The sequence below is a fragment of the Ursus maritimus genome, unplaced genomic scaffold (assembly GCF_017311325.1).
Source record: "Ursus maritimus isolate PB19 unplaced genomic scaffold, ASM1731132v1 scaffold_23, whole genome shotgun sequence".
Classification (NCBI taxonomy): domain Eukaryota; kingdom Metazoa; phylum Chordata; class Mammalia; order Carnivora; family Ursidae; genus Ursus; species Ursus maritimus.
Window position 1 is genome coordinate 40798659 of NW_024424786.1, and position 11827 is coordinate 40810485.

An 11827-nucleotide genomic window follows, 5' to 3' on the forward strand; every position below is an offset into this window, starting at 1 on the left:
ATTTGTCCTGAGTGTTTCTGAGAGGCAGGGGGCACTAGGTCCTAGAGCCGTGTTCCTGAAGGCCTGAGTCAATATTAATTGCAAGCAGGCAATACGGAGGGTCTGCTCCCAGTTATTATTAAATACATGCAAGAAGGCACAGCACAGGGCCTGGTGAGTGCCCAATGAGAGAGAGAATCTAGGAAAGGTTCCAGCCATTCCCATTTCCTGCTCATTTAGGACCTGCACCTGAGCGACCCAGTTTTTAACTTCACCACAAGTCCCTCCTCCCTCCAGAGAGCCACTCAGACACCAGCACAAATCATCACCCGCCAGGGGTTTAATTCTCCTTGAGCAGAAGGTCAGTTCAGAGAGGGGCCCTGCCTTGTCCCCCATCCCGGGGGGAAGAGCTACAGAGCACCCTGAGAATGTCCAAACTCAGAGGAGCCAAGAACTAGTCTCTGAGCAAGAGAAGTGGGTCCAGGGACTCAGGCTGCCTCCTCTTCTTCGCTTTCCTCCTCACTCTCGTGATACTGTCTGCGGTTGGTGTTAACAAAGAGGTCAGAATCATCTTCAGAGCTGGACTCTTCTCCTGAGGACTGTGGCTCCGCCGGGAGTTCTGGCTGAGTCTGTCTGCATGGAGGAAAAGGGACAGGGTTAACCCAATGCCTTCTGGGAAAACTAGATCTGCAATCAAGGAGCCCCACTAAAAGGAGGACCACATGGCCAAAAAACTCTCTAAAGACTACCTCCCACCCCACCTCAAAAGTTTGCTAAAATCATTGGCTTTAATAATAAGGAAGTCTACAACCACCAACTAACGCTCAGTGGACTCACACCACATACCAAGTATTATGCTAAGCAATTTTACAAGCATTAACTCCTTTAATTCCCACAAAGCTCCCACTTTATAGAGAGGAAATCCAGGCTTAAGAAATCAAGTAACCTGTTTGAAATCATTCACTTACAAGTGGCAATGCCATGATCTTAACCTGATTTTCAAGCCATACTCCTAACCACGTATTTAGGAGCGTCCACCAAGGATGCTACATAGAAAGAAAGAAGGTCTCTACGTCCCCCTCAAGGCACCAAGGCCTGAACCCCTATTTTTTGTCCTAAAGCTTGTTTCTCACCTGTTCCTATTGTTGTTCTGTTTCTCGGCCATTTCTGAGAACGCTTCAGGCCTGTGCCAAGAGAAAAGCCAGGGTCAGAAAGGACAGAAAACTTGATCAGCAAAAAAGCTGTTTCGAGCTGTCCCTGCCTGGGATGCCATGATCTTCCCTCCTCTGATTTCACAGCTAGGAAGTCAGTGTCCCCAGAAAGGAGGCAGCCAATGACCAAGGGGACTACCCTACCAGAGCCCTTCCTTCTGCAGAGAGCGCACATGGTCTTTGCAGAGCACAAAGGAGATCTCAGCCTTCACTTTTTCTCCCTCTTCAATAGGGTCAACAATGAGGAAGTCCCCTGCAGGTGAGAGAGAAGAAAAAACACAATAGAGCCTGCTTGTAGAGGGGAAAGCCAAGCTCACAGGAAACAGTTGTTCCGTAGAGGGCTACCTCTCTCACCTCTCTTGATCCAGATGTTCTTACGGTATTTGGAGGGCATGCTCACCAGGAAGCGCTGCCCCTGGGCTGTCTCCACCTCATGCAGATTGTTCCCTGGGGTCCTGAGTACCTGGTCCAAGAGAGACCAAGAACTAGTCAGCCTCTCCAGTCAGCTCAGATACCCAGTAAGCTATGCCGCATCCTACCCCCATTCTAGGGGCCCAAGGGAAGTAGAGGGATGGGGAGGCAGAGCAGCTTGTGCCCAATGCCACTCACCCTCACGATCTGCTGCTGGTCAGAGGGCACCATGTGCTCCCCCAGCACCTCCTTCACCACATGCTTCCTCTTGGTGGCCTGAGACATGCTGGGTCCTATCCCAGGGGGGTGAGGGATGCAGAGACTGTCAGCTCCTCCTCCTGAGTTTCTTGGATGGCCAGTTCAGAACCCAGGACTGTTCTGAAGATGGAGAGAGACCTTTTACTGAGGACTGACTGTGTCCTGGTTAAGAACGTGAGCTCTAAGGGGCGCCTGGGTGGCTCAGTCGTTAAGCGTCTGCCTTCGGCTCAGGGCGTGATCCCAGAGTCCTGGGATCGAGCCCCACATCGAGTTTTCTCAAAGACTTCAGCCCCACTGCTCTGCTGGGAAGCCTGCTTCTTCCTCTCCCACTCCCCCTGCTTGTGTTCCCTCTCTCACTGGCTGGCTCTCTGTCAAATAAATAAATAAAAATCTTTGAAAAAAAAAAAAAAAAGAACATGAGCTCTAAAACCTAATTACTAGTATTCAAATCCTATATTGGCTATTTCCCAGCTGTTCAACTTCTCTAGCTTCAGAGAAAAATAGTAGCTAACTCCGATCACTATTAGAATAAAATAATGCAAACTAAGCACTTAGTACACATAAAACACACATAAAAACAACTCATGTTAGGGGCATCCGGGGGCTCATTCGGTGAAGCATCTGCCTTGGGCTCAGGTCATGATCCCAGGGTCCCGGGATGGCACCCCACATGGGGCTCCCTACTCAGTGGGGAGCCTGCGTCTCCTTCTCCCTCTGCCCCTCCCACTGCTTGTGCCCACGCTCTCTCAAATAAATAAAATCTTTTTAAAAACCCTCATGTTATAAGTACTGGCATAATCACAGAAACCAAATACACGTTCTACAGAAATCATTCTGGCAGCCGCTCGGGAAGGAGTGTGAGGGCAGCTGTATCTTCCTCAACACATCTGTACATCCTACGCGTGGCACATCACACACCACAGATGCTCAGTTTTTCAACACACGACAGTCAGAAGCCAGTGAGGAGATGCGCGATGGTCCAAGCCAAGAACGATTTAATAAAAGGTCCGGTAAGCCGGCTTGGTCTGCGGCATCGGCTAGATTTCTGACGTGGGTACTGAGAAGACAAGGACTGCTACCACCGAGGCTGATGGTTTCCAAAAGCAAGCTCCGAAGTGTCACCTCTAGCTGTCGTCCCCTGCCGTCCTCCCTCCCTACGCTGGAGAAAAGGCGCTCAGAGAGAGACCCACACTTACTCTCTGGCGCTCGTCTCCCACAGGCGCTGCCCGAACGACCTCGCTCTCCAGGCTGGACGCTGGGAGCGGCTCGCCCACGACTCACTTCGCAGCTGAATCAACGAGGGCACAGAAAAGGGGCCTGCCAGCGGTCACGACACTGGCGTGCACATAGACTCAAGTCCCCCGCGCCTCCGACTCCTACCCGACTCCTCCAAGCCCGGTGACGACGCGGACCACGCGAGCCTTCCTGGGTCGGACCCTTCCGAGCACCGTACTTCCGGTGCTATCTCGGAAGCCTATCGGCCACCTTCCCCCGCCTTGTCCGACCCTCTAACTCTTACCCCCGCCGGATCCGCCGAGGCTAAGCTCTTGAGTTCCCGATGCCGCGCACCGGAGAATGGAGTTTTCTCAAAGACTTCAGCTCTCTGAGACCGGGCATGCTGCCCGAAAAGCGAGACCATATAAGGTAGCCGGGCTTCCTGCGAGGCAACCCGAGAGCAGTGCCTACTAAGGGCGCCGATGAGGTCGGGAGCCCCTCATCTCTATGGCTCTCTGCGGCTAGAAGTGCCCAATTCGGAATTTTTTTCAAGGCGGCTCCTGAGGCGACCCGGAAGCGGAAGCGGAAGAAAGTTCTAGTGGGTTGAGGTATCGGTGGGAGCAGCCGGGTGGCGGGAGGAGCCGTTACAGGAGCCAGAGCTGCCGGTGAGCGCTGGCCGCGAAGCAGGGCCCGAGCTGGAGGCGGGAGGGGTCGCGGGGGAGAGGGGAGGAGAGCGGCCTTGCCGCTGTGGCTGGCCAGAGGATGCACCCTCGGAGAGGGCCCGGGCCGCCGTGCGGGGAGAGAGCGGGGCGGGGCGCGGCGGCGCGTGGACGGGGCGGGGCCTGCGGGCGGAGGGGGCGGGGCCTGCGGGCGGAGCCGGCGGGTGGGGCGGGGCCGAGCCGGGGCGGGAGCCAGAGCCGGGACCCCGCGGGGCTGAAGGAGCAGGTGTGCGCGTTCCGGCCCGCGCTCTAGCCCTCTGAGTGGTGCGTGCGGGCGACTGGAGCCGAGAGACCCTTCATTTGCTTTTCAGGCCGGGGAGCCGCTCCAGGCGGTCTCGGTGCCTCCTTAGCCCACCAAGGTCACAGAGGGAGTGACCGCTTCAGGGAGGGCCCAGGCTACCGAGCCTGGGAATCTTCCCACTGCCCCGCCTGCGCCGCCTGTGAGGGCAGGCTAGTTTTTCCTCTGGGGCAGCACGAAAACCCAGTTCCCGCAGAGAGCCATTCGTTTGCGGAGCGGGGAAAAGGCTCTTCTTGGACCTCAGTTCTCACATCCGTAAACCGAGGGGAATTGAGTTGGCCGCCGTCATGGCTGGTTTCTGTTTCTCCTAACATAACATTGCACCGGGCCCTTGGGAGTTCCCGGTTTTCAGCCCTAACTACCTTTTCTTGGGATTCCCAGATTAAGCTGATCAAGATGACAACCTCCCAAAAGCACCGGGACTTCGTGGCAGAGCCCATGGGGGAAAAGCCAGTGGGGAGCCTGGCCGGGATTGGTGAAGTCTTGGGCAAGAAGCTGGAGGAAAGGGGCTTTGACAAGGTGTGGGGGGGCTGCATGCACCTGGGAAGGGCTGGGGGTGGCGGACCACCGTATTTCCTGGCACTTTGGGGGTGAGGAGAGTGAGAGTAGCTGTTGGGGGTGGCCAGTGGTGTGTAATCTGAAGGGACAGCCACAGGCTGCCCTGCTTCCTAGGCTCATGTGCTCTGAATGCCACAGAAGTGGCCTCCTTGTTCTTTCTCGGCCCCACAGAGCACTTAGCAGCATGCCCTTTACTTTGCCTGTTTTGCAGGCCTATGTGGTCCTTGGCCAGTTTCTGGTGCTAAAGAAAGATGAAGATCTCTTCCGGGAATGGCTGAAGGACACATGTGGTGCCAATGCCAAGCAGTCCCGGGACTGCTTCGGGTGCCTTCGAGAGTGGTGCGACGCCTTCTTGTGAGGCTCTCTTGGGGAGCCCCCAGTCCCTAGCCCCAGCATTGAGTCTCCAGAGTTTGCAGCCGCGTGGGGACTCCTCCCCTGTCCTCTACAAAGGAAGAGATTGCTGTTGTCGTACTCACTTACGTACTTCCAGGTCTTTTGGGGGTTCTTTTCCCTCACCATTTCAACTTTTTTGAAATTCTCGCTCTTGCATGCCTCTCCCTTCTCCTTCCCCTGGCAGTTTCATGTCAACAATTACCGGCTTTTCCGAGTGGATTCCTGGCCCTTCCCTCAACCCCACCCCCACTGGTCTGTTTTATGCTATTTGGCTCCTTTTTTGGCAGAATAGTCACTGTCCTTGTAAAGTTTTTTAAATCAATAAAGTCAGTGGCCTTCGTGACTGGGCTTCATGCGTTGAAAAGCAGGTGGGCTGGGACTTCCTCAGGGACTGACCAGGTCTGCGGTACTCCTTATCAGTGCAGATCGAAACTGGCAGCTTCCTTCCCACTCTGGAGGGCAGTCACCCTGGCCATGTGGGCCTCAGGCAGGTGCCTTGGAGTGTCCCTTAGTAATCTGGCAGAGAGTGTGGGTTGATCCCTTCCTGGGATCTGGGTGGGCTGTGATGTTCCAGATGTCAGCCCAGTCAACAGCTGAGCTAGGCAGCACCTGGTGGAAAAGTCAGTGGGAGTCAGATACCAGGAAGAGGGTGGATCAAATGTGGGTTAGAGTTCACCTGACAATTGTCATGTGCTCTCCTGGCCTCCTGGAGGAGTGGCCAGGGCTCTCGTCGTCTGTCTGGCTCTCTTAGGGAGGCAGAAAGAACATGAACATACACTGTTGTTGGGTACATTTTTGTCCTTGTCTTTGTTGAACACTCAGTATGAACCAGGCCCATGGCTAAGATCTTTGCAAACATTTTTTTCTCCCACAGTAAGAAGTAATTGTTTTCTCTTTTATAGGTGAGGAAACCAGAGGCTCAGATAGACTGAGTAATTTGTGGATTTACTGCTAGGAAGGAACCAGATTGGTTCTCAAATGTAACTCAAAACCCATGTACCTTAGGGCCCTTTGTTCCTGGGTCATGTCACTTGGCCTCTCTGAGCCTCTGTTTCCCCACTTGGAAAATGAGGTTGTAAGGATCAGATGAAATGCTAGCTGTATAGCACCCAGCCCTGCTTGGATTTCATTCCCAGCCCTGCGTGGAGCATCGTCCAGGAACTACTTGCTTACAGAATTTTCCTCAGAGGGCTTACAGCCCGGTGAGGAGAGAATGACAGATATTAAATGCAAAAATGAGAAACCATGAGAAGGTTCTCGTGTTCTCGGGTAGGGCAAAATTAAGAAGTTGATAAATTCGACCCCACTCAGAAATTTGTCTAAAGATACCACGAAGAGGATGGCGGTGCTAACCCAGGGAGGGAAAGGATATTTGCAGCACACATAAGCAACACGGGCCTGCGTCCAGAGAAGGTGACTATAACGAAGACAAAGCAGCCAACACAACAGAGAAAGAGTAAAAGACCTGTGAGGCAGCCACGAGAGGAGTGCCCAGATAGTGAATAAGCTTGTGGAAAGGTAGTTAGTCACAGCAGTAATCGGGAACGCAAATGAGATGCCATTATACACTCACTGGCAAAAATTCTGAAGTCAATACTAAGTGCCGATGAGGGAACGGAGCAACAGTTTCTGACATCCAGCTGGTGGGAGTGTCAATTGGCCTGAACCCTTGGGAAAACAGTTGGGCGTTTTCTAGTAAAGCTGAAGATAAGACCCGTCCTGTGACCCAGCAGTTCCATTCCTGGGGCTGTTGTAAGGACACCCGCAGACCTTGCACCTGAATGCGTGTTCACACGGCTTTGTTTCTAACAACCCCCAGGGGCTGTCCATACTAGTGAAAACGAACAAATGACAGGTGAATTCCAACGCTCAGCAAACAACAAAATGTCAAATAGTGTGCTTCCATTCACGTAAAGTTAAGTGGATTCTTGCTCAGTAGTCTCTGTATCAGTGGTAAAACTAGAAAAAGCAAGGAAATGCTTATTGCAAAAATCATTAGTGGAAAAAAGTGGTAGTAGTGACCTTTGTGGGAAGGAGGCAGGTGTGAGGAGTGGAGGGCTTGGGGGTGAGGGCGACAGTTTCCACGTCTTTTGTGGTAATACAGGCATTGACTAATTATCTATTAAACAGATAGGTTCTGTGTGCTTTTCTGAATATTAGCTACATCTCTGAATAGTAGAAGGGTAAAAAGGAAACCAAAAGTCAAGCCCCAGGAATAGAGCAATTATGTGATTAGTTGGAGATCATGATGGTTATAGTAGGAGTGAGGGTTCAGTGCAGGGCCGGGTCTGGAAAGTGAGCAGCTGCCCCGGAAGGGTGCCAGGTGGCCAGAGCAGCACCCGGCTTGTGTTACAGGCCACATCTGGGAGGGTGCCGGCCTGACTCCCAGACTGAGCTGGTAATTCACACTGTCCCTAGAATTCAGCCTATGTTTCTGATGCTTCCCCCGATGGGTTCAGGGTCACCTCAGAGTCCCCTCAGCCTTGACCCTTTGTGTTGCGATGCTGTCGCACAGGCCTGGTGTGCTTAGGCAGGAGCCTGGCAGGGCCATGGCCTTCCCCTACCGAAGTCCTGATACTGCCAGATTGTTGCTGATGCTCTGGGAGGCCCTGGAGACTCCCTCCGCCTCCACAACACCCTCCCCGTGGCTCCTGCCTTGCTGGTTGTCAGGTTTTGCCTCTCACGGTGCTGGCACTGGGACCCACCCAGCAGAGACCTGTGGGACGTGCTGCCGTTCTGCTTCTGCCCCAGGGCTCTTCCCTGCCTCGCCCACAGGCTTTGTCTCTGAAGGGGCTGGAGCCTGCTTTCTCACCCCTCGCTTGGCGCTCAGGCAGTGTCTGTGACGCGTTAGTAGGTTGAAACCCTTTATCTGGGCTCTTTAGTGCATCCCACACAAGTTCCTGGTTCAGTCCTAGAGCAGCAGGAGACAAAGGGCATCTAGAATGTACCTTACGACAGTGTGGCTTCAGAGATCCAGCCCCAACTTAGCCTGCAGGACAAAGGGACCAAGGCCCGGAATGCTGGAAAAAGTAGACCTGAGTGGGGACTGGTAGGTTATTTAAATGTCAGCCCAAGGGGCGCCGGGTGGTGCAGTGAGTTAAACTTCTAACTTGGTTTCAGCTCAGGTCGTGGTCTCAGGGTCGTGAGATCGAGCCCCACATCGCGCCCCACGTCATGCCCTGTGCTTCGTGCAGAGTCTGCTTAAGACTCTTTTTCCCCTCTCCCTCTGCCCCTCCCCCCCAAAATAAATAAATCTTTAAAAAATGAAAATGCCAGCCCCCAAACTGCTCAAGAGGTTGTGCCTGGCCAGGGGGCGTGGAAGTCAGCAAATATTGACCAGTGTTCCTTCCCTGCTGGACTCCGCCAGAACTTGACCCCCTCAGCCAGTCTAGTCATGAGTGCTCAGATCGGACCCAGAGCTTGGAGGGAACCCAACTCCCATGCTCTGGAGTCCTGAACGGGTCCCGCTGTCCCTGGCGGAAAGTAAGGAGAAGCTACAGGGCAGATCCAAGCCCAAGACACACCTCCCCACTCTGCCCCAGTAGCCGCCCAGGTGGTGTGAAAGGCTGAGAGTCTGTGACTATCAACCTCCTTCCCTGTTGCCGCCTCCCTGCAGGGACCCAGGGCTCCTTCTGCTGTCACTCCTGGTTGACTGATTACAGCCTGAAGGAGCCAACAGACCTGGTTCTATCTCAGTTCCTCCTTGGCTTGCTGTGTGACCCAGAGCCAGTTGCTCCCTGTTCTCTGTCACCCGGCGCAGCTTTGTAAAGATTCAAGAGCTAATGAACTAAAGCCCTGGCACTTAGGAGCGCTCTTCCACAGATGGGAGTTCTAGTCACGGTTGGATCGCAGCTTTCCCTGCCTTAATGTCTCCTTTCTGGGATGTGGTTAGGGACACAGGAGCAGAGCCCTTCCGGGGGGGGGGGGGGGGGTATCCGTGGCCCAGCTGAAAGTTCAGGGAAGAGGGTTCTGGGGGCAGCACAAAAGCCCTGAGTAGCCTCATCCCAGGGTGAAGAGGATGTCGAGGGCCCACCCTGGTCAGCAAGACCCTTTGGCCAGGGGCAAGAGAGGGGTGCCATGGGCAACCTGGATTGGGATGCCTGGGCCACAGTAAAAATGGAGACTGCGCCCCATGGCCAGTAGGGGTGGCCAACCCTGAGCTCATACCTGGCCCAGGCCTCTTTCTGGAAGTCAGAGGGGTCCAGGCAGGATGGACTCCAGGCTGAGGACTCTTCTCCAGATGAGACCCACAGCCCTGGGAAAATCCTCTTGGGGCACCGCTGCCCCCAGGGAGCCTCCCCCTACCCAGCCGACCTCATATCCCCATGGAGAGGTCCGGGACTCACACTAGCATGCTGACATGTGGGTGCCACCGGGCTTCACCACTGACACTTTCTTTTGACCGCTCCAACTTCCTAGTAAACCAGCTTCTGCCCAGCAGTTCTGAGGATGGCAAGCGTGTGCAGGCCCTGGTGCAAGGCCTGGCACATAGAAGCCCGGTAATTGTTGATTTCCCCTCCCCATCCCTCTTTACCCTCACTAGCTGTGTGACCTTAGACCAGTGACCTGACCTCTGATTAACTTACTTCATTGGAAAAATGAGGTTGAGGCTTACTACCGAAGAGCGCTTATGATAGACCAGTGGGTGAAAGGCCTTTGGAGGTCGTTAGGTTGTGGTACTCGTCTGCCCCAGTGCAAAGGAGTGATGGGTAGGGTAGGGGCAAGTGAACTAGGGACCCATTGGCCCTTAGTGAATCAGAGACCAGGCCTTGGCTAGTTTTCCAGGGAGCTGTTGGAGGTAAGTGTGGCCATGGCTGAGCTCCAAGTGATGGCAAAGCAGGCCTGGGAGAGCCCCCTGGGGGGCTGCCTCTCCCTCCTCTGTCCTGCACAACCATCTGGAGCCTCTTTACGCCCTCCCAGGTCCTCTGAGGTTGGGTTTCTGCCTGGCCTCGGCCTCCTCTAAGCCATGCTTGAGCCAGCTCTCCCACAAACTGGGGTCTGTCCCTTTAAGGCAGACACCTGAGCCTGCAACTTGTGACTCTTCCTTGGAATCCCAGATTGGTTGTCACAGCTGGGCGGAGGGGGTGGGGAGCAGCTGGTCCGGGTCTCCCAGAGAGGAAATCACTGCCCTTCCCGGCCCTGGGTTCTGAGAGGCCGGGAGCTTCGCCTGCTTAGAATATTCATCATAGCTACCATTCGTAATAGCTACCAACGGTTTGTCAGGTGCTGTAAACCACCACCTCTTCCAAGCCCCAAGCGAGATCCTTGGAATCCCTAAGCCCTGACAAGACCTCAGTGTCCCAGGGCAAAAAGCCCCACCTCCCCTCAGCAATACATGATTAAAAGTACAAGCTACACTGAACTCTAAACCATGACCAAGGAAGTGCACCAAGATTCAGACTCCTCGTGGGAGCTGCTTCAGTGCTGCTTATTGAACCAGATTTTCCCAAAAAATTCACAGCGCCCTCTTTTGCTGCTGCCTCCAGCCTGCGCTGTTCACCTGTGGGGGGCCGAGTCCCAGGCGCTAACGTCAGAATAACCTTAGCGGGGTAAGAGTTGTCCCCTTTCCTCAGAGGATGACAGTGAGACCTTGGGAGGCCAAGGGACTTGTCCAAGTCACCAGTCACTAAATGGCAGAGCCCGTGCGACACACCCCTCGTCCTTGCCATCCTCATCCTGTGGGCTCGGTCTGGTTTGAGAGCACAGATCTGAGTTCGACTGGTTGGACTCCAAAGCTGGTGTCGCCACTTACTATTTACTAGCTGGTGTCCTTGGGCAAATCTCTTCCCTCTGTGTCTTGTCTCTTCCTCTTTCTTCATGAAGTGGAAACATTAGTAATTCCCATTTCTGGCTGTGAGGGTCAGACAGCGCCCAGCTCAGCGCACTGCTCTCCTTTCCTGCTGTTTTTATAGGACCAGGCCTTCTCTAAGCACTTTACCTGTTGCGTCCTCACAGCAGCCCATTTTACAGAGAGGGAAACTGAGGCAGTGAGCCGTTGAGTAATTCCTCCCAGGTTACACACATAGTAAATGGTGGCAATAGGAACAGCTCGCTAGTAGCTGTTGGTTTTTCATACTGGTTGGGCCTTCCATGAACATGGTGGGCACTTGCTGGGAACTGTCGCTGTCCTTTCCCTCACCCAGCTGGGTGTGTCCCTGGAGGGCAGGGCAGCATCTCGGGACACAGGTGTGCTGGGGCCTTCCACTGCCCCCTCGGGCAGAAGGGAGGCGGCCTCTCAGACCGCCCAGGCTCCGCGATCCCTCCCCGGCCCTGCCGCGGGGGCGCCGGGCGGGCGGGGCCTCGAGCCGGTAAAAGCGGAGCGCGCCGCGGGCCTGGCACTGCCGCCATGGCGCCTCCGAGCCTCCCGCGGGCGCTCGGCCTGGGCCTGCTCGCGCTCTGCCTCCTGACGCTGCTCTGCGGCACCCGCGCCCGCCCCGGGGAGCGTTTAATCGGAGGCCGCACGAACCTGTCGCCCAGCGACCCGCAGGTGCAGAAGGCGGCGCAGGCGGCCGTGGCCAGCTACAACATGGGCAGCAACAGCCTCTACTACTTCCGAGACACCAACATCCTCAAGGCGCAGAGCCAGGTGCGGCGGGGCGGCGGGGCGGGCGGAGCGGCAGCCGGGGCCGGGCCAGGGGGGCATGGGGGGGGCAGGTTAATGGGATGTATTTCTTTCATTGAATTAATGCCAAAAATTTATTATAAACAACATATCTGGATTTCAATAGACAGGATCTAGCCCTGAATTTCACAGGGACTCACTAGCCTTACTCCCCCCCCCCCCC

The 11827-nt window shown here is 54.9% G+C and overlaps 3 protein-coding genes across 5 annotated transcripts in view; 2 read left to right on the top strand and 1 right to left on the bottom strand.

The window, feature by feature from the left end:
• Nucleotides 1–304: 304 nt before the first annotated feature.
• On the bottom strand, nucleotides 305–3519 carry EIF1AD (eukaryotic translation initiation factor 1A domain containing). Of its 2 annotated transcripts, none has more exons than XM_008709028.2 (6): nucleotides 3379–3519; nucleotides 1800–1979; nucleotides 1545–1653; nucleotides 1335–1443; nucleotides 1113–1163; nucleotides 305–612 (listed from the first exon to the last, which is right to left on the bottom strand). In XM_008709028.2, the coding sequence occupies exons 2-6, from the start codon at nucleotides 1884–1886 to the stop codon at nucleotides 468–470; spliced, it is 501 nt and encodes a 166-aa protein (XP_008707250.1). In that variant the 5' UTR covers nucleotides 1887–1979; nucleotides 3379–3519; the 3' UTR covers nucleotides 305–467. The 2 variants fall into 2 exon arrangements, with proteins under 2 accessions (XP_008707250.1, XP_008707249.1); XM_008709027.2 differs by lacking the exon at nucleotides 3379–3519 and adding an exon at nucleotides 3056–3334.
• CST6 (cystatin E/M) overlaps nucleotides 3379–11827 on the top strand; it is a 10956-nt gene continuing 2507 nt past the window's right edge. The window contains exons 1-2 of one of the 2 annotated variants that reach the window (XM_040639446.1): nucleotides 3379–3503; nucleotides 11520–11628. In XM_040639446.1, the coding sequence (XP_040495380.1) occupies nucleotides 3418–3503; nucleotides 11520–11628 (195 nt within the window). In that variant the 5' untranslated portion in view covers nucleotides 3379–3417. Of the gene's footprint in view, nucleotides 3504–11332; nucleotides 11629–11827 lie in introns of those variants that run through there. The other variant, XM_040639445.1, reaches the window with a different exon arrangement.
• On the top strand, nucleotides 4473–5173 carry BANF1 (BAF nuclear assembly factor 1). Its single transcript, XM_008709026.2, has 2 exons — nucleotides 4473–4610; nucleotides 4861–5173. The coding sequence occupies exons 1-2, from the start codon at nucleotides 4488–4490 to the stop codon at nucleotides 5005–5007; spliced, it is 270 nt and encodes an 89-aa protein (XP_008707248.1). The 5' UTR covers nucleotides 4473–4487; the 3' UTR covers nucleotides 5008–5173.

What these genes read in the sequence shown, in the direction of transcription:
- BANF1 (XM_008709026.2), top strand. Translation starts at nt 4,488, where the DNA reads ATGACAACCTCCCAAAAGCACCGGGACTTCGTGGCAGAGCCCATGGGG. An exon ending in AGGAAAGGGGCTTTGACAAG is followed by an intron (nt 4,611 to 4,860) that starts GTGTGGGGGGGC and finishes CCTGTTTTGCAG; the next exon opens with GCCTATGTGGTCCTTGGCCA.
- EIF1AD (XM_008709028.2), bottom strand. Translation starts at nt 1,886, where the DNA reads ATGTCTCAGGCCACCAAGAGGAAGCATGTGGTGAAGGAGGTGCTGGGG. An exon ending in GAACATCTGGATCAAGAGAG is followed by an intron (nt 1,444 to 1,544) that starts GTGAGAGAGGTA and finishes TCTCACCTGCAG; the next exon opens with GGGACTTCCTCATTGTTGAC. An exon ending in CAGAACAACAATAGGAACAG is followed by an intron (nt 613 to 1,112) that starts GTGAGAAACAAG and finishes TCCTCCATGCAG; the next exon opens with ACAGACTCAGCCAGAACTCC.